The sequence below is a fragment of the Drosophila navojoa genome, chromosome 3, assembly GCF_054131105.1.
Source record: "Drosophila navojoa isolate 15081-1374.11 chromosome 3, UAZ_NAV_1.0, whole genome shotgun sequence".
Classification (NCBI taxonomy): Eukaryota; Metazoa; Arthropoda; class Insecta; order Diptera; family Drosophilidae; genus Drosophila; species Drosophila navojoa.
The window spans coordinates 4,470,783-4,492,997 of record NC_142891.1 but is presented as its reverse complement, the minus strand read 5'-3'; the positions used below and the strand labels follow the sequence as shown (position 1 = coordinate 4,492,997).

The window sequence follows — 22,215 nt, the reverse complement described above, 5'->3', positions numbered from 1 at the left end:
ATATATGAGAGCAGCTGAAGCAAAATAACATTGTGTCAGAAAAGATTAGGATGGGAAACCACAGAGAATATATAAGAAAAAATTGTATGCTATTTATAGATCTATACTATACATATATAAATATTTAGATATACATATATAATAATTTCTATCTAGATAATCTCATTTTCATTCAGCTAAATATAAGTTTTATTAAAGATATATTCAACGAAAAAGACTGTGCTAATATTTTGTCTTGTGGCTTCAACTATAAAACTAGGGCCGACAGCTTAAGGGCTCCAAGAAAAACTAACAAAAAAAAAATATCAGCTCACATTTGAAATAATTTCATTGAAGGGCGTGCAGAAAGGCACACATAGTGACAGTGAGGGACAGAGAAGGGAAGAGATGGAGAGTAGGATAAAAAACAATGAGAGAATGGCACAAATGTAAAATAAAAGAAATGCTAAAAGTTTTCTCATGTCGCCAACGGGAAACGCAAAGCGGAAACGGAAGTCACATTTGGACCACATGTGCGGACATGTCGCCCATAATTTCAACACACATAAATATGTAGATTTACATTCGCGTGCACTTTGTTGAATTGCCTGAGCAATCAAATTATAGCCACACACACACAAACACATATAAATTTAAATGAATGTATGTGTGTATGTGAAACAACAGTTTTTTAATTAAACAAGATAAATACAAAATATTAATTTGATAACAACAACATTGAGGCACAAGAAAAATAATCAACAGCAACAACAAAATGTTGGAAAATTATACATCAACTTTGCTGTTCACACAGACATTACACTAATAAGAACGACGGGAACAGCAACAACAATGACAATAAAACGCAGGTAACAACAGGTAAGAAGCAGCACAACTGGCTGCCATTCAGCGAGTCTCCGAAAAGCACAAAAGCTTCGATGTGCCCCACAAAAGAAAAGAAAAAGTAAAAAACAAGTAAAAAAAAAAAAAAAGAAAAGAAACAAAAATGAAACAAAAATAAAAAGCCGCGCTGCGCTAACGTAAACAATGCCACAAAAGCAACACGTGCCCCCAACCAATAGTGAAGCCCCGCCCACAGGCAGCCCAGCCGCCCACTCACCTGCCAGCTAAATGCTCACGTAGCCGTCTTAATGAGCCACAGGTTTTACTTATACAATGGCAATGCCGACAGCTAACAACAATAACGAAAAAAGCGACAGAGACAGACGTATGTACATTTTGTTGGATGAGTGAGACAGAGAGAGAATATGTAAGTGTATGTCCACAAGCAAATGAAATAAAATGGCTTAATTTATTAAACACGAAAATAAGGTAGAGCCACAGCCTTTTCGGTCCATGCCTTTAATTAAAAATATCTAAACAAAAAAGAAAAAAAAGAATTACTTCGAGCCTCGTTGCCAGTCTAAAGGTTTTCTGATGCGGGGCCTGGACTCTGGACACCTGGCGAGCAATCACATTTTCAAACCATTTCCGCATGTCAAACTGCAGAAAAAGCCAAAAACCTTCGACCTCTACCCAGCGGAACTAGAGCCTCGAGACTGACAGAGGTAAATAGTTTGTGGTTCTGGGCTGTCCCAAAACGAGCTGACACTATGTCTGCCCAGCTGACAATGGAGTAATTTGCCCAAATTGTTACCTGCTAATTGGCTACCGGAATATATGTATGTATATACACACACACACTTACACTCACACGCCCTCACACGCATACAAACACTAACAAAGAAAACCACAAAAGAAATCGTAAGCTGTGAACAGCTAAGGGAACTGTGCGATAAATTAGATTTCAAATTGATTTATTTTTTGTTCTTTAAATGCTTGAAACTCAATTTATTTCTCATTGAAATATCCCAGACATTTTACATACAATTAAATAGAATTTAATTGACATCAAACTTCTAAATACTTTCTCATTCAAGTCGCACGAAAATCTGTATTAAACATAGTTTCGCTTGATTTTCAATTAATAATCTCTTTTGCATATCATGATTCTTTCATTCAGCCCTTTTGATCTTATTACAGCTACAAGAACATTTTTTCCCTGAGGGAAAAATAAAAACCAAACACAACTTTGAGCTAAATATCCGGAAATGAGCTTAAGCAGCTGTCGGAAAAGCAAAAGCATCCTCATTTGCAGCCCAATTATGCAGCAATAAATTGCAAAAAAAAAAATGAAATAAAATAGAATAAAATAAAAGGAAGGAAAAAACATGGAATACAGGTCCCACAGTTACATAGGCCTGCATGTACATCTGATTCTTTTGAAGCAAAGAATATCCTTTTTGCTTACTTAAAAGTGAAAACCACAGACAAAAAGATAAAACCTTCAGCAATTTAGCCCCGAGGCACCAATCAATGCAAAACATTTGTCAAGGCAGCGTAAACGGAATCGTAAACGATACAGAAACCGAAACCAAAAACCGAAAGCCGAAACCATTTCACATATCAAAGAGATGCCAACGTGAAATGAAGCAAGAGCTGCAATTATGAGCGGCATTCAATCAAAAGAACCCGAACCCGAGGCAAACAGCGCGATGGGAAATAAATAAAAGATATTTTGATGAGATTGCCAGACTTCAAAATGCTCAATAAAGTGGGAATTAAAAAACTGCTAAGATCTATATTTTTAATATAATCGATCAGATTTTCAAATTTAAAGTCAAAAACTATTTTAATCGATTGCATAGAAGCCGAATGAATCATCCCTATTTTGTTTGTAAATAAACTTTATGAACGCCTACTTTTATCCTGAATAACTTTTATGAAACTTCATTATACCCGATTAAGTCACTTACAACGGATTTAGGGTATCAAAAAAACACATTTTTCGACCAATATTTCTGGCATGTAAAGAAACTTGCTGACAGTCAAATTGGTCGGCAGAAGAAGCAGCCGAAGGCTGCCCCAAAAAACAAGATATATTGGCGGGCTTGCAGGAAGCGTTATAAAAGCTATTAATACATAGACACACATAAGCCAAACGAACCACCAAATCAAAGTGTGAATACCGCTCAATGGTTTACTCACATCATGGACGGTCGATGAGATTGCCAAAGCGGCTGTTGGGCCTGCAATTCCTGGTGGGTTGGGTCACACAACAGTTTTGGGCATTTGGTCAGGGCATTTTATTGTTCTGGTGCGGCCAACAATAAAACGAATAAATACGAAGCAAGAAAGAGTCGTTTAGTTAGGCATTGCTCGACTTGGGACATAGCCTAATAAACCAATAAAGCGGGCGTTGCTTGTAGTCTAAATGTTATCTACGTAATGCTTCAGTTCCTTTCTCTATATACATGATATCAATTGAAGTACAGTACAGTAATATATGTCTATATTTTTTAAGGTTTGCTATCAAAACTTTTTTGTAGACAAACATTTAACTAAATTAACTTTGCTCTACTTTTCCATTAAGAACCTTCCTCCAAACCATAATACCCTTTAAAATCCCTTTCAATGCATACAGGGTATAAAAAGGCGGCAGCAAATCTTTCATTATTCATTATAAGCGCCGCACAGACCGCAATAACTTTTAGCCAAGGGTGGCGCAGAGAGGAACTCCAGTCATTTATCTTGAGTTGCCCGGCTCGATAGCCGGTAAGTCAGTGGTTCCGACTGTCGAAAAATTTCATCAATCTTTCAATAATGCGGCTCAAATTGCCGATGGAATGACAGGGAGGAGGCGAAGGCAGACAGGAAAGAGCTCAGGTAAGTAGTCCAGCGGCGAGCGTAGTAGAGTTCAGTGTCATGTAAATTTGTTTGCGCTGTTGCACGTAGCCAATAAAACGTCTTGGAATGTGCCCTCACTTAAGCGGCAATTGAACCGCACTATACCCCACAAAATACTAACACACTAACACACATACAGTCACAGAGCCATATGAGGCAGGTCATCAGTATAGAATGTAAGAAAGAAAGACAGTCGAAAGCAAATAAATCATGCGGCCAGCCCAAGTCCTTGAACTGTTTACGCGTACGATGCTTCAAGCAACCCAACTGAGTTTTATTTATTTTTATCATTTTTTCTGCCATTGACGATGCGAACACCCACACACACACACACACACACGTATTAATATATATGTACATCTTTTTTCTTCCGTTTCGGCTTTTTTGATGGCTAATAAATTCGTGCCGCATTCGCATATCCCTTTTATTTATGTTTGTGTTTAGCGTTTTTTATTGATTATACTGCGTAAAATATCTACAGCGCCCTCTGCACATCCCTCCTCTCTGCATTCTTTCCCTTTTGTCTCTCTTTTAAAGATATTTCTCATTTTATAAGTACCCCAGTTGTCAGATATATTGCAAAGCTTGTCGCTTCAGTGCGCCTAATGAAGTTATAGCTCGATACGCTTCTCAATTTTCGGTCTTCATTTCATTGTTAGCAAAAGTTCTCCCTCCCTGTCGATATCGGTATGTATGTACATATATATATATATGTATAGCAATATATTTTCATTAGCAGTAAAGAAAATTAAGCTGTTCGGGTTCCATTTTTTGCCCTTAGTCAGCGTAAATTATTTTCACTTATTTAATTGGCAGTGAAAGTGAAATTTATGAAAATTCCCATTGATACATTTAACAAATGTTTACGGCTTGATTGCGCTTCATTTGCTTAAACAGCTGCCTCGTTTAAAGGCTAAATCAATTGAATGTATATGAGCTGTGCTTTTATGGCTTACATACATATGCTTAATATAATAAAAATGACAATGAGCTGTATAGAGTTTGCCGTAAGTTAAAGCTTATTAAGATTAAATTAATATTTACCGTTTTTCATTTATTTTGATAATGTGGATAAATTGTTTTTGTCATTAATATATAATATATGCGATAAAAAAAAATCTATAAAATACCTGGCAATCCAAAATGTTTAAAATTTTAACTACAAGTTTATTTAAATAAATCTTAATATGACAAATTTGTATTCATTTAAACATAGAAGCAAGGAATTGGAATCTTGGCAGTTGAGAATAAACAAAACCAAGTTAATATACAAACATACATAAATAATAATTAATAGTTATTTTACAGAAATAACTAAATATTAACATATGTTTTATAACTTTTTAGATATTTTATAGCTTATAACATATATATTTTGTAAGCCTTATCAATAAATTAGTTATTTTTATACAGGTCTGTTTGTAAAATATAACAAATTTAATATTCCTCACTTAAATATATCTATTCTAAGTTTAAACAAAGCTAAAAACTGAAAACATTTATATATAATTTACCCTCAGAAAGTTGGTAAAGCTTTTCTGGAAAATTTGACTCACATATAAGCAGCTTACAAAAGAGAGCCAATAATATTCCAAGGAAAAAGTCTTTGCGTCCCTCTTTCTGGCTCCCTCTTGCTATTTACCCTTCCACATATGAAAGAGCCACTTAAAGATATTTTGCAATTTCTGCAAAAATGTTTGCAGCAGGCAGCAACAGTTGAAGAATGTGAACTTCTCGCTGCAATCATCTTCCAGCTTAGCTTTGCCATGAGCTGTTCTCGGCATCATTCCATTGAGATCTGAGAACCAAATGCGTATGCCACGGATGCCACTCGATCTGGCCGTGCACTGTCCTCTGGCCAGGCACTCCTCTGCAATAAGATTCTCAATGTAGGACAAAAAGTCGGCCGTCGAACGGTTCATGGCAAGCGCTGGCCCACCTGTGCAACGGCAACGGTAACTGCGAATGCAACTGCCGCTCAAGCTGCTTTTCAGCTTAAATAGGCATCTAGATCTAGCAGAGGGCAGAGCTGGCCTTAGTCAGTGCAAATGGGCAGGCAATAAATGGGCGATAAGACATTTGTTTTGCTATAACTACTACGAGTTTGAGTGGCTCAGAAGAGAGTTGGAAAAATTCTTGTGCAAGTTTTTCAATTTGTTGAGTTACAGTTTTGACTTGGGCTATTATAAAGACTTTGCTTATGAAACTATAAAATGTTAAATGGTTTTAGTCTTATAGTAGATTTTTATGTATTTTTTCATTCAACTTGTAAAACCTTTTTTGTATACTTAAAAAAAAAAATAAAACTCATGAGCATAAGCCCAAGCAACTCTTAGCTGATTTTTTAATTCATGTCTCATACAACTAAAGCCCCATAGAGAAAGAGTATTAGCTTTTATTTATTTTAACAGAGGCTACTCAACAAAATTCTAACTGATTTCAGGCTCTTCATACTCCTTATGAATTATCCATATCTCTCGTAAAATCTCAATATAAATATTCCACGATTTGCACTTCTCAACTCAAACTCATGCAGACATAACTAATATACACACTTTACATTCTAAGCGCGCATAAAAATGAGTGCTTCTCTTCTGCTGCTTGTTTTCTGCTGAAGCAATGCTCAATGTCTCGTTTGTTTGGCTTGGACATGCGATAAAAGAGACACTCCTGCGGCGACAGGTTCTCGGCACGTAGCCAGTCAAGCATTCGGGCAGCCAGCAATTGTTGAGGCCAAAGGGCATCGCATCTTGGCCGGGTGTGACTTCTTGACAGCCAACGGAATTGTCGCTTTACACTGCAACATTCAACTGGCAGCTGGCCAGCCTTTTATAAGCCGAATGCAGACGTTGGCGATTTACAGAAGAAAAATGAAAAAAAAAAAAAAATGAAATGAAGCTAACCGCTGGGCTTGCCTTGCAGCCTGACAAATTGCCATATGCTTAAGTTATCATTCGGTATAAGTCACGGCTTGTTCTTTTTAGTCAACTAAGTGAAGCTTGCCTGCTCCTCAATGGCTCCCCAGCTGTGCGGCATGTTTAAAGCTGAAAGCTGTTTAATTTGTTAGCTGTCGCCGAGTTTTTATCGAGCTACTTTGCAGGTGTTTTAAGCAACAGCTTAGCTTAGCTCAAGTGTTGCATATGATATATAAATTATGAATCACTATAGCAAACCGGCGTTTAAACAATTTCAATGATATTCAAGCCATGTGCACAGCAGTGTGAAAATTGATTTTAAATTTTCAACTCTCTCGCCGAATTGCCTTTGAGCTGTAATCCAAATAATTTGCTTTGGTTCCCCCTTGAGCCGTAAACAACGTTTACAACATTTATCTACATTGAGCAGGCTTAAGTGACTAATTGAGCTCAACCCATTTCATACAAATAAGCGTACAATTTATTTATAATTTAATATAACGCACATTAAGATATTCAAACGGTTTTGCGCTTTGTGCAACGAACTGTCAATCAATTTCAAAGCGAATGTCCCAAACAGATCTTGAACTGTTCTCTATTAAATAGGTTCAGTGACTAAAGCAAAGAGTTGACTTTGAGATACTCTTGAAAAGGAAATTCTCTATAATTTTGGTCAAATTTTTATTCAATTCAGTAATAACTAAATGGGGAATTACAAATTTTAGGGAAAATATCTTCTACTTTTACATTAAAAATAACTGAATATAACGAACTAAAAATTCGATGATAAATTCAATGAAAATCACAAGTAAAATCCACAGACTTCCTTCTCTGTGGCCCTCTTTAGTTACAGGGTAAATACATAGATACGCATTCAAAATCCACATAACTTCATTCAAGACCCTAATTCAGTTAATTAATATTAAATGAGCACAATGGTATATCAAACACTCGCCGCAGAGACGCTTTGTGCGGCTGTCAGTGAAATGCAATTACGCAAATGTCAAACTCAAGTGCGACGCAAAATATGCGCGAAAGACAAATAATTATTGTTGTCTGAACAAACATTTTGTGATTGGCCTTATTTTAGAAAACCAAGTAGGCCTTGAACAGAAACCGAGCTATGGCCTATGGAAACAGGACTGTAGGAATCATTTGGAAATTAGCACGAAACGCATTCACATGAATTTCAGACACATTTTTAAAATTTAGTAAAGTATTTTATCTGACTACATTTTTTTTTGCTTCAGACAATTACAAAAGATTTTTTTTTTTACTATTCCTGACTAAAGACAACAGAATGGATAAAACGAGCAACAGCGAGAATTCTCCTCGGCCATTTACGAACAAACCAGTTAATTCGCAAGGCAATAAACTTATTGCAATGGGTCGCTGGGTCAGCGTATACAATGATATGCACGGACTAATAAGACGATCAATAATGCCGCGTTATGGTAATCCGGACGTGGAGGACAAGGCGCAAATATTGCTGGAACCTCTGCTATTTCAGCTAACTGGACGACAGGATTTTAATCGTATGATATTTTTGTTGGCACCTTCGTCAAAGCAAAACTTTCACCGCAAACTACACTGCTTCGAGCGGGATACGTATAAGCATTTGGGCAGTACATGCATAACTTTGCAAGAATTGGAGCTAATGCAGCAGTTCGAGATGCTATTCAAATACGAATTGGTCTACACGGATGAATACTTGAACCTCAAGTCTCTAGCCTCCGACAGTTCGATCATAGAGCAGCTCGTACAGAGCCGCAGAACAGCTCTGCTTGACGATAGCGAACCAGATCCAGAGCCGAAAATTAAATCATTGCGACAACCAAAGATTCCTGTCCGCTTGCGTGTATCGGACGTCAAGAGAATCAAACAAAAAGAGAGCGGTGATACTGCTGAGCCAGTCTGGAAGCTTTAAACAAAAAATATCCCAAGCCAAGCTGTACTATTTAAAAATGTTTCTATTTTTTACAATGTAATTGCTCTACTTTTCGGTTTATAATAAAAAATTTTGAGCACTTCAATTAAGATTGCCCATCAAATTCATTATTCATCATTCTGGGTTGGCATTTATTTATTTTTATTTATTTTTTTTTCGTAGGAAGAATTTTTTAAAGTTCCAATTTTGAAAGAGTTCTATATTTTAGTATTTAATTTTATATGTGTCTATTTATATATATAATTTTTTTTTTAATTTAGAAATTATACCCAAAACCCAAAGTTTTCCTTATAAAAAAAAAAAAAATAAATAAAATAAAATGAAATAAAAAGAAATAAAAAAAAAATATTGTAAATAAAATATTTGAAAGAGTTCATATCTACTATATTTGTATTTAAATGTGAAAGCCACATAAAAAAAAAAAAATAAATATATATATATAAATAAATAAATAAAACAAATAATAATTTAAACAAAAAATGCAAGTAAATAAATAAACAAAGATTTATCCCAAAATTATATATCTGAAAAATACAAAAATATAAAAATCGGAATTTCTAGGGTACATACGTATTCCCAACTATCTTTTAGATGTATACAAGTATTTATTAAAATCAAAAAGTGCGTGTCTGTACGATAAAAATATCGGTATAATATATAATAAAAATATATCAAAAAGAAAAAAACATATATGTATATATTTGGAATTATTCGTGTAAGTTGCCAATGTATCTGTGTGATAACAATATTTGCCTGGAATTGCCGGCTATGGAAATTCAGTGCCCATTATTGCGGCATTACACGATATTCAAGCTAATAGCTATAATACGCGCACAGTAAATGTGCATGACATAAGCTGATTGCTGCGAATCAACATAACCAAGAACAGAGCACGACGATGGGGGCGACGGCTAAAGGCTTAGTTACTATGGCTAAGAGCATAACTGTAAATTCCCAAGTACTTTTTCAGCTAATGGACCGGCGGCAGGACAGCATAGATACGGTACGTTCGGCAGAAAAATAAAGAAAAAATCGCTCTTAACAGTTGAATAAACATTCAACAATCGACATGCGAGATGCGAAATGCGGAATGCGAAGTGCGACATGCGATATTCGATAGCCGTGTTGCGAGGCTTGGATTGGCCATTAAGCGACAACGGACGTGCTGCGCTCAAATTGAAGTGTTATGAGATAGCAGTATCCATTATACAGACGACAGCATCCACTCATCACTCAATTAATCCCCTCAACTGACTGTCGCTCCCACGGGTAGCCGCACAGAGCACCTAGCACCTAGTACATTTGGCTCGACTGTAGCCGGCGCTGCGGTAAGCCTCGTCAGCTGTCATCATTATTTTGCGCAGCTTAACTAATCGAAGGATAACTGCGAAACCGGGCAGTTACTAGGCCAACCTAGTGAATAACATGGACAGCTGGATAGCTGGATGGCTGGATGGCCCGATAACTGGTTAACTGGGGAGCTGGCGACTTTGGTAGCGCCAATGCCGCAGCGCTTATGGTCGCGGCCAAGAGCATATTGGGTCCTAGCTAGGTCGTGCCAGGCGCAGTCTCATTGCTGTCAATTGTTTTATTTCCAATAATGGGACAGCCCTGCGGCACAAATTTCAAAACAACGCGCGAAAGCTGCGACAATAGGGAGACTTTGACTAGCTAATACTACTTAACTGTCTTAATGGATATTATAAACATGCAACTCATCATTTGAATTTTAGTGTAGGAATTGTTTCGAGTAAATTATAATATTATTTTTATTTTTATTTGTTTATTTACCAAAAGTCTCCCTCCTCTCCTATCTCCCACTCTCTCTTATTCTCGCTCTACGTATCACTTCTATCTCTCTCCACATCTCACATTCGTCGAAATTGTTGCGCTTTGAAGAGCAACGCCCTGCGCTGCTTTTAAAGTTCATAATCCTCTTACTAGTTCAGCGAGTGGCAGCATTTTTTTTCTGTCTATGTGTTCTATGAAAATCATAAATAAATAGCTTTGGGGCTATAAACCGATATCCCCTTCAACCACTTTATGGCTACAGGGTATAACAAACACTTTACGTTTTACGTGCTCTCTCACATTTTTGGCATTTTATATTGTACTCGGTTTTCTAGGCCAACACGGACAGGGCATTGTGTGTATGTGTGCAGACAGCTGTGTATTAGTCACTGTCTGTGTGTGCTCGTGTGTGTAAGTGTGCTCATGTGTATGTGTGTCTGTATGTGTGTGTGTGTTTGTGTCAGGCGCACTTTTCCAATCCGTTGGTTTTGTACTTTTGCAGTTTTTGGTCGTTCGTATTGGCCATCGAATACTGCAATTTACACAAACACAAACGCTAGCGCCCCCTACCTCGCACCTCCCACCCCACTGCATTTCATCCACTTTGTGGCCGACGAACGGCGACGAGCGGGTCAACAGTTTTAAAGTTTGTGCTTTGCTTTAGATTGCATTTCAACCTCAAATGCTGGCCAACGTGTTTATACCCGTTGGCCAATGCGACGGCAAACTCGTTTCGCTTGTGGGGGCATGTTTTATGATCGAATTGATTGAAGCTGGTGAGTGTTTACTTAGTTTATGGTATAGTACATATGTTTGGCTAGAGCTTTTAGGCAAATAGAACAAGCTAATCTGGCTAAAAAGTTTTGGATCAACAGAAGTAGGTTGCAAGCGATAAAAAAAACAGCGTGATTGATATAAAAACTATGAATAATTGATTCGAAATCGCTAGTTTTGAAAAATACATATTTTTTTATATATTTATTTTTATTTGTAAATATCTTATATTTCTAATTATAATGAATATATGTTTTTCATAGAATTTTATTTAATATTTATTTACCGTAAGACTTTTTGTATACTAATTTATTTATTAATTTTTTTTTTTAACGGACATTTTATATTGAATTTATTTAAAATTGTCCATATGTTGTTATTTTATATATATAAAATTTAATTAATGTACAAGAAACAATTTAATGTATGATTTTTACATTATAATTTTTTAAATTAAATTAAAGGTACAATTTTGTATTTACTTTCGTAAATTCATTTAACACACATTCATATCCCGTTAACAATTGTTAAAGATTCTTAGAACTCATCTAATTTGCTTAGCTTAACGCATGCTTAACAATCTTTCGAGTTTTATTCCACTCAAGAAGCATGTTTCCGACTTATATGGCTATGTTGCCTCGTCTCTGGGCTGGAAACCATTCTATTGTGCCACGTCTCTCACCTTTTCGCTTCTGATACGCTTTTGAGCCTTGCATTGTTCGAAAGTTCGCATAGTTTTGCATTTGCCTATTCGCATAGCAACATATGCGCTTGTACGTCATACTCTTCACTGGCTGAGTGGCATAAACTAATAAGAATGCCAGATTGGGCGGCTCTGTGTGCATACATGCAAGTGTGTATGTGTGACTGTGTGTGTGTGTGAGTGTGAGTGTGTGGAACAACACAATGCCAACTGAATCCAGCTCAGGTTAAGGACGAATGCTCTGTCTATCTGCAGCTCCAGCTGCAACAGCCCAATGTCCATTTGGTATGGCATAATCGTAATACATATCTGGACTCTCCATTAGCGAACTGGTCCATCAGTGCATGCAAATTTTGCACCATGCGATTTAGTCGAGTGCAACAGCAACAACAGCGCCCGTCCCACTGAGAGCGCGCTCGCCAACCAAAAAGTCCATTGACCATTGTTAATTTGCATTTAATTATTCGCTATTCAGTGAGCAGTTCACAGCTGACACCAGAGCTCAGTTGTTAGAGCCTATTGTCTACTCTCATGGCTATATTTGGTGGACGTTGATAACGCATTAAACAGGCAACGGAAATTTTGCAGAATGCCAGAGTAGAGAATGTGACATTTCGATGACGTTTAGTTGAAACTTTAAAACTTTAATATATCATATATGTATGTATATATACATTGAATGTATATGTATATACTCCATTGTGGCTGGTTTTATTGTCGTTCGAATTAGCGCAGCAACATGTTGGCAACGATTATGTGAAGAGTATCGCAGTGGAAACAATTAATGAAGGAAATAAGCATAATGAAAGCAAATGTTGTCCACTTGGCAAAGCACTCACATTAATTATAACAATATCCTCATATTTATTGAAGGCCCAGTAGCCTCCTCACAAATGCTTGTCAAATTACCAAAACAATTTATCACAATTTATATACACACAAATGTATACATATATATTATGTTGGGTAGATTTTGTATGAAAACAATGCCACTTGAACTATGGCCACAATTTGTGGGCCACCTCTTCAAATGCGCTTAATTTCAATCAAAGCCAGAAACAAAGCACCAGTCGGCTGCCTCTCAAAATTGTTTTCAACACACAACACAAACAGTGGGCGAACTGGCCCTAAGCACACAAACGCCACGAGAGAGCCAAAGAGCTGAATATAAAACTAAATCCAAGCAAACTCCTCAACTGAGCTGAACTCATTTCGGCTCAACTCAACTGAACTGAGCCGCAGAAAACAGTCACAACTTATGGAAAAAAAAAACACAGCTAGAATAATGCGAAACCATTTTCCGCGCGGATAAGGAAATTAAGGTACTCTAACCTTATTTTACTTAGGGCTTTCGATCTTATGTAAATTGTGTTTAATGACTTAATTCGAATATTTGCACATTTTTACCAAATTTAAAAATAATGATTTTATTACTACAAAAAAAAAAAAAAACATTACCTAATAAACAAAAATTTTTTACCAAATTCAAATATAATAATTCCATTTATACAAAAAAATGACTAACTGAAAAAAAATTTAATGAATATTTTAACAAATTTATTTTTATTTATATCACAATTTTTTTGAATATTTATAAACAATAATTGGGATTTCGCTTAATTTAAAAAAATAAAAATAAAAACCATAATTCAACAATTATTTTTACAAATTTTGTTTTCAATTCAGATAAATTCAACATTCGAATTTTGAGCAAAATATATTTTAAGAAATTTTTTTAATTAAGCAAAACTTTTTTTAATTTGTTGAATCTCCGATTTAAAATATGCAAAATACGCAACCTTTTTTTTTTTTTTTAATAAATAAATAAATATTTCAAACCCCTTTTTCCCTTTTTTTTTTTTTTGACTATTCAAATCGTAAACAGAGCTCTGAAATAAATCTTTTCAATAAACCTTATCTATTTCTGCCTCTATAACAAAAGCATGTAAAGCAAAGCCTATCTGATAATGTATTTCTTTGCTTTAATTTTTTCTAGCAAAACAGAGTTCAAACCTAAACCTGTTTTATCTTATCACAGAGCAAAGCCGGTTAAATATAATAAAATGTATAAACAAAAATTCTGCACCTTTCGCGGAAACGGATATACCTTATCAAATCTTTCTTTGATGTTGACCTGCCTGGCCTAAGCCGCACTCTTCCTCGTTCTCTTTTTGTGCTTTCCCTTTCGCCCTTTCTTTCATCTCATTCTCGCAATCGCACTCAAACCTGAATGGAATTAAAACGCATTTTTCTTAATTTGCTAGTCCAAAGAAATAGCGCACAATTAAATGCGCATCAGCTGGCCCAAACACACAAACACACACACACACAGCCGCACTCTAATAGAATCGGTTGCACAGAGCAAGAATAAGATTAAGCAACTGCGCCTAAAAGTTTGTAAGCGAAAATTAAAAGTAAATTAAATTATTCGCTGTCCTCCGTCGTTCTCTGTGTGTGTGGGAGAAAATGTTCAGCGCGCAGTTGTTGTTTTTCTTTTTGGTTACTTTCTCTTTGTTTTTGCTCTTGCTTTTGTTGTTGTTGGTTTGTGGTTTTTGCGGTCGCTTTGGTACTTTGTGGTACTCCGCATTTGGCGCACTGCTCCAAGGGGGCGTATGCGTAATTTTTCACACTTTTGCGACTACGACTGCGACTGCTGCTGTCTTATAATTTATGCACATTTTTTTTTTTTGTTATTTATTTATTTTTACTGAGTATTTTGGCATTTTATTAGGCGTCACAAATTACATTGCAAATGGCACAAGCTGCAATCGTGAGAGACGAAGCGAGCAGGAGAGAGAGAGAGAGAGAACATGGGAGGGAGAGGCAAATAGAGAGATCGAGTGCTCTGGACATGGTAAATGGCACCTTGGGGATTTGACTAATAGTTTGCTAATGCGCGTTTTATGCGCTGGATATTGTGGCTGCTGGGTCTGACCAAATTGATGCTGGCAGCAAAATAATGAAAACTTGAAAGCGGGTGTGTGAAAGAGAAGGGCAAAAAGCGAAAAAAATGAGAGAGAAAAAAATAAGTTGTGCGCTGCATTTAAATGGAAACCTTAAACAGAAAGTAAATCTTAGAAAATGACGAGGAATTGTATGTTGGAATATTTAAATATATAAAAATATTAAATAGATATCTCTTTATAAAATCAATGAAAGGAAATGCTGCTGTTATTTGTTTCGAATGTTTAGTTGAATTAAAATGCTTAAGATTTGAATATTTAGTTAAATCAATAATTTAAAAAAAAAAAATATATATATATATATATTAATATTAATATATATATATATAATAATATTGTTAATATTAATAAGGTTTGAATATTTAGTTATATTAAAAATTTAAAAAAATATATATATATTAATATATAATATTATTAATATTAATATTAAAAATATATATATATATGTTAATCAATAATATTTTTTAAATTTAAATGTTGTCAATCGAGATCGATTAAGAGACTTTTAATACTGAAAGTCTACAAGAAAAGGAAAGCAAAATCTTTTCATGCTTCCTTATAGTAGAAAACACAATTTGTAGTTAGATGACAGTGCATAAGAATTGCACATTAGGGGCACTCTGGCACTCAAATTGCTTTTTTTTCTGGACTAGCAACAAGCAATAAATTAAGCAACATAAATTGAAGCTAAATGCTTTTTTAGCTGTCGATTAAATTTTGTTAGAGAGCTAGAGACTTTAAACGTACAAGTCTAAAATTGTATCACATGCTGTTTATTTATGAGTTTATTTTCTAGATAGCAATTAGAATAATTTTCAGACAATTTTCCACTTTAAAAATCAGTGTTTGAAAAATGCTAAAGCCAGAGGCATCCGGAAACTCTTCACAACTGTTCTACGACCAAAACTATAATTGAAGCCAGTTTCAGGCAGATTTTGGGCACACAAAGCACAAGCCTATATAAATCATATTTAGTTTTGATAATGGCTAATGGCATAGGCCAAAACACGCAAAATACATTAAAGCATTTGGGGCCATAAGGCGCTTAAAACTATGGCAATAATATTGCGAGTGCCAGTCAGCCGTGGCCTTATTGCAATGGCATTATGTGTGTGTGTGTGTGGAAAATTGGAGACCAATCGGCCAGGCACAATGTGAAATGTGAAATGTGAAATGTGCAAAGCGAAATGCCAAATGTCGAATGCCGATTGCTAAATGCATTTTCCCAATGAAAGTCTCAAAATGCACCAACTAGAATAGAGTGAGAAACAAAGGATTGTTTTTGTTGCGAAAATCCACGTACAGCAAAGTTTGCATTTTTGGCATAGCGCCCACACACACACACACACACATGCAAAGTTCGAGAGCAACTTACACACGTATGGAAATTCTTGGATATCGATGATAAGTGAAAACGCTTACAATGCAAGCATTGTGGCATTGAAATGCTTGGCGCCTATAGTGAAATTATGAAACCTGGTCTAACGTTGCGTATGAGCAACCAAGCAGAAGCGTAACTTGAGCTTAAAGTTGGTTACTTAGCCACACTGTGTTTGTTTTTGTGTGTGCCTGTGTGCCTATGTGCCTATGTATGTGTGTGCGTTCGTGTGTGCAGCTCAAACAGCTTTGGCCATGGCTCACAACTTGTTGCAGCCAAGTAAATTGGTAAAGGGAGCCAACTTGATGTGCAGCAGGAAGAAAACTTTGGCTATATTACGTATACGCCATGTAATCGGAACCCAATGAGTTGCGGCTGCCAGTTGCCAGTTACCAGCTACCAGCTACCAGTTACCAGTTGGCTGGCGTGTTGGCTCAAAATTAAGCCAGGCACGTAACAAAACTTGAGCCCAAACACAAACACTGACAAGCTGGCTACAGCAGTTTGGGGTGCTCCGAGGGGCCAGACATCAAGCTATGGCACGTAGCCACATATAAACATTAGATGGATATCTATAAAGAAGCCGTCGCAGCAGCAGCAACCAGCAGCAGTACCAGCACCACAGAAACATGTTGCTGGAAATCATTTTTATTTTCTATGTATTTGTGTGTGTGTGTGTGTGTGTGTGTGTGTGTGTGTGTGTGTGTGTGTGTGTGTAGCTACCACCACGAAAGGCTGAGCAGCGCGTGCCAATTTTGTTTGAGGCCAAAGAAATCAGTCAAGCGTTAAGTTCACTTTGCTTACGTATGTGTGTGCGTGTGCGTGTGTGTGTGTGGGAGTGTGCAATGTGTGTGCGAGCGTGTGTAAGTTGTCTTGCTGCCTGTCGAACCCGTCGGGAGGCAGAAACACCTTTGGGCTTGCAGCTAATGAGCCGCATATTTTCTAAGTGCCGCTCAATTACACTGAGTGCTTGAGCTTCACTGCTCAAAGAAAATAGAGTGCGAGAGCGTGGGAGAGGGAGGTAAGAGCGGAAAGGAGTTGTTCTCTTCATTTCCCTTTTGCCTCAATTGCTGACTGTTATGATAAATGTCTTGTGACTGTAACAACTAAACTAAACTATTTGGCAAACAATTGCAGTCCTACAGATAATTTACAGCTGCATTCAAGGCCATGGCATCCAGCAGTGGCAGCAGCAACAAGAAAATATGCAAAAACTTTGCCGGTGTGCTATTCCCCCAGACTTTCACAGCAAATTGAATGTGCAGTTGATTCTTACTCTCGCTATGCAAATGCCTTGAACTGCAGTTGGCAGACAACGCAGCGAGCTTTAAGCGTAGACAGCCAAGTTTAATAAAGTTAAATTTGTTTAAGCAATGCTTAAGAAATATACATGGTAATACTAACTCAAACGAGCATTAATGAAATTACACAATAAATTAACTTATGTGATCAATATGGAAAACAAAATATAAGGAAAATGTTAAAAATTGTATTAAAAAATAATTACATTAATTTGAAACAGTTAAATATTTTATTGACACAAAAAAAAATTTAATGGAATATTTAAAAAAAAAAAAAAAAAAACTATTAAAAGCTTTTAGCTTTATTACACATATTTAAAAATAATAAAAATATAAACTGAGGCATCAGCTTCTAAATTTTTGATTTTTTGTTAAATACTGAAGTATATTAAAATTAAAAAATTTTAATATTCCAATTTGTTGTCCATAAGAATAGGCAACACTTCGAATGCCAAACATTTCCAACAAATCTGATGTGACTTCATTCCTCTTTTTTTTTTTTTAGTAAAACATGTTTTACAACTGTTGTACAGCTTGTATAACACACTAAGGCTGTAAAAAATACTTTGTAAGCGGAAAGCCCATGTATGAGGCATGTCACGTCAGCCATAAAGTATGCAGCACTTCTCTTACAATATTTTTGCCCAAAGAAAAACGAACAGAAAAAAAGAAACAAAGCAAAATCGTTCCTAATTGATTGCGCCGAGAGGCAACAGAGGCCAAATACCAGGCGAATGGCAGGCGTGGTTTTGCTTCATTTTGTTTTGTTTTTTTTTTTTTCGTAAAATTGGCAGCGTCAACGTCAATCAAAAGCGCAAGACGAGGCCAACAGGAAGCAAGCAGCAGGCGCAACAAAAAAGTGGCACGTACATAAGACGAGCCAGCAGCATGTGGCACATAAGCGAGCACACAGTGCAAATTGCAAATTGCGAATTGCAAATTGCATGCTGCGAGCAAATTTCTAATTATAAATTGCCAACTTTAAGACTAATTAAATTCAAGTGGAAGCATTACCAAAAATATATATTAAATAATACATATCTATATATATATATATAAGTATGTGTATATGTGTGCCAAATAATTATCATAACGAACAAAAAGCAAACAAACCATTCAGAGCATGCAAGAAAAAGGCAGCTGCAGTAAATTTATGGCCAGTGAGCAAAAACTTTTTGGCTTGCAGGCGCACAAAACTCAAACAAAACCAAGAAACTCTGAAAGAAACAGAGAGACAGAGAGAGAGGGAGAGATGGCGGTTAACAGAGAGAGAGAGAGAGAGCGAGAGCCGGCTAGCTAGGTAGATAGCAGCGGTGCCAACTCGTTGCCAGTCGCAGGGTCGGTGAATGCGGGTAACGGCACTTAAGTTTCGGCTATCGAAAAAGTTTTGGCGTCACATTCCCGTCTGCATACTCTCGTTGACCCAATGCGAACCCGATAGCCCAAATACACCCAAGCCTAGCCCCCAACGCCAAGTCCACAATCTTCTGCATAATCTATGACAACTCAGCCAACAACTAACAAATAAATTTTATATATACATACATATACATATATACATATTTATTTATATATATTTTTATTGCTCTAAAACAATGCTTAAACTTTTCAACTGATTTCCGGTTTGTTTATTTGTGGTCACAATATAGTAGGTATGTGTGTATGGAATGTTTTTCATGCTTAAGTATTGGATTTTAATGGAGTTGCGAAAAAGAAGAAGAAATGAAAACTATTTGAAATGAATAAACTTAACAATTAATAGAGTCAATGGATGGAAAACTTTGCATGAGCAGCGTCTATGAAAAAACAGATGAATTAAGGTGCTTAAATATAAGCACATTATTATAAATATCCCAAGTCATTTAGCTATGGAGAATATTTTATTTATAAAATGAACATTAAATTGGCGAGGCTGATGTACAAATTAATGAAGCAAGCTTGAAGCTTACGGAATCTAGAATTGGAAAAGTGAAAAGTATGTTAATATGTCTAACATTTTATTTATCATCAACGAAACTGTAGAGTAAATTTGAAATCTGTAGTTTTTGTCAAACTCACATTAGCAATTAGAATCAAATTAATAGTTTCAATTAATATAACAGAAATGTCTTGATTCTTTTTAAATATGATAGACGAAGTATGTTATATACGATTCTGATTTCAAATATCAAGTCTCTGGCTTTTAAGACTCACGAGATAATTGTGTTCATACTGACATCAGCTGGGCATGACTGGATAGATTCTGCTTCCCATTTTGATTAAATTTATATATATAAAACTAAGCCTATACTTTAGTTAAAAGAAAACGCTTTTGCTTACTTACAAATGCATAACTCAAATTTCCACTTAAATAAGCATGAACTGGAAGGCTTTTATTATATCCATCTTTTCCCATTTCCCATTCCCAATGCACCTAAGCACACTTCACTAATTCCTAGTAAAATTGTTCTCAATTTAATATGTAGGAAAATTATTTACGATGCACAGGAAAATTCAACATTTTTTTTTTTTTTTAATAATTTAGTACAAATGTTTAAGCCTTTATGTAACTGACATTTCTGTAACTAACATTTCAGCCTAAAATTCAGTTAAGAACGGCTTAAACACTTTTACTTACTCTGTACTAATGCAAAATACAATTTTCCACTTACATAAACATGAACTGAAGAGCTTTTGTTATAGATTTTTTCTGCATTTCATTTTCGCCTTCTAAGCCCAACAAAAATGCCAAAAACTTTTCAATGGAAATATTTTAAAACTCACCTGGTAGCGCTTAAAGTTACCAAGCTAACAAATAAAATGGCCAGCTCTCGAATTGTTGCCCAACACTTGTGAAATTCTTCACATAGTTGCAGCGAACAGAATTTGGAAAAAAAAGTAAAATAAATAAAAGAGGTAAAGTTGCACAAAACGTTTTGCAATTGGAAAAAGTTATTGCCTTTTAAGGCTTTACAATATATATAAGCCAAAAGTTTTGTCCAAATGCATTCGTCATATTGCGAAAAGGGGTTTCCATTGGGGTTAACTCAAGATTTTCAGTTTTCGAGTGCTTTTTGGTTTTTTGCTGTCGGTCGATGGCAATGGATGTGCACACACACACACGCACACTAAACAGAGAGAGGGACCCACATACAGGACGACCTTCAATCACACACACACACACATAAATCTAAAACTAAGATTTTACTAAGTGCCAAAATGCCTAAAAGCGTTCAAATACACAAATATGTTTAATATACAAATGGCTGTAGTAGTAAGAGTGCGTGTGTGTGTGTGTGTCTGTGGGCGCGTGCTCGGAAATATGTATATGAGATATATTTATATGATAACTGGTATGGGACAGCCAATTAGGGCGCAGATTTGTTATGACTTGAGTGCTCTTAGCGAAGATTAACGGATTTGCTTAAAATCACGTTAAAGGCTTAATAAACCAAAGATGGTAGGAAGTTGTAATTTATAATCTGTTTTCCATAATCTAGACAAAGCCTACTAAAGGTCAAGAACAAGCTTTAGTTATTTGAGCTCAGCTCACGTATTTCAAGAGCTAGATCTACCAAAGCTTATACATATTATACAAAATTATACTAAACAAATGGAATATTTCATATCAAATAGCATTAAAGCGCCAAATATCTGCTCAGTCCAATATAAAAAGAAACGCTAATCTACCATTTAACTACGCTTCAACAAAACACATTTTTATTATTAATTTCTTTTGTTAGTGATTCTATAAGCATATTTCATATCAACAAAAAATTAAAAAAAAAAAAAAAAAAAAAAAATATTGGCACGAAAAAATCATTTTTCATGCATAAACTTTGTGCACAGACAATTTTAAATTTTTTTCCATGTAAATGCTTTTCATGTAGTTTTTAATAAACAAATTTGCTGCTAAATTGGTATCGAATGCATAATGCTTCAATAAATTGGTTTATAATTCGTTTTACCTCTGCAAAATCTGTATATATGTATATATATTTCAAACATTTTGGAGGAACAAACTTTTTATTTTTAGTGCAATTTTCCCTCGTTTAATTGATAATTTAAATATATATTATACGACACTCTAATTTAAAGTTGTTTTCTAAAATTAAACAACAATTAGCGTGCATTAGACGAGAGTGTTTCAAATGACATACATAAATACTTGCATAAATAAAGAGCTGAACAAGATATATGAGAACACACAAAAATGTGGCAAGCTTTGCTGTTGAAACTAGAGCCCGGCCACAACAGTGGGTATAATTCAACAGAAACTGCAAATGAAAGAGGTGAGACTCTTAGGAGGTGAGCGAAACTGACTGTGTAATGCTCGTTCATATGATGAATATATAAGACGTAATTTTATTGAATTTAATAAATTAACTCTTAGCTGTTAGAGTTGACAATCCCAGATAACCATAATAATTATTCAGAATTTATGGCAGTGTCACTTGTCGTTCCACTTGCAATGCTCAATCCAATTTTGCTGTGATTGGCTCCCCCTATTGCATTTGTATTAGTGAGAGACTGAGAGCTTGCATAGAATTGCTGTATAATTATTATCCGCGTGAGTTTGCGTTTTGGGTGCACGCCTCTGATTGGCTAGCGCACGCTAATTATCACTCGCAGAGCGAGAAAGAGACAGAGCTAGCTGTTGCTGAACACAGCCCACACTGTTGCTGAGTGTGAGCAGGATGACTACTTTGAACGAAGAGAGCGTAACTAATGCTGAGC

At 35.7% G+C, this 22,215-nt stretch overlaps 2 protein-coding genes across 3 annotated transcripts in view; one reads left to right on the top strand and one right to left on the bottom strand.

Moving 5' to 3' along the window:
* The window catches only part of dpr2 (defective proboscis extension response 2), an 87,566-nt gene that overhangs the window by 38,208 nt on the left and 27,143 nt on the right, over nt 1–22,215 (bottom strand). The gene's annotated exons all lie outside the window — the stretch shown is intronic.
* LOC149091629 (uncharacterized) lies at nt 7,735–8,674 on the top strand. 2 transcript variants are annotated; one of them, XM_089257977.1, is made up of 2 exons: nt 7,735–7,852; nt 7,934–8,674. In XM_089257977.1, exon 2 carries the CDS (start codon nt 7,942–7,944, stop codon nt 8,566–8,568), a length of 627 nt encoding a protein of 208 aa, XP_089114103.1. In that variant the 5' UTR covers nt 7,735–7,852; nt 7,934–7,941; the 3' UTR covers nt 8,569–8,674. The 2 variants fall into 2 exon arrangements, with proteins under 2 accessions (XP_089114103.1, XP_089114104.1); XM_089257978.1 differs by having other exon boundaries at nt 7,746–7,857.

Bases quoted from the DNA above. Each gene is read 5' to 3' on its own strand.
- LOC149091629 (XM_089257977.1), top strand. From the start codon at position 7,942: ATGGATAAAACGAGCAACAGCGAGAATTCTCCTCGGCCATTTACGAAC.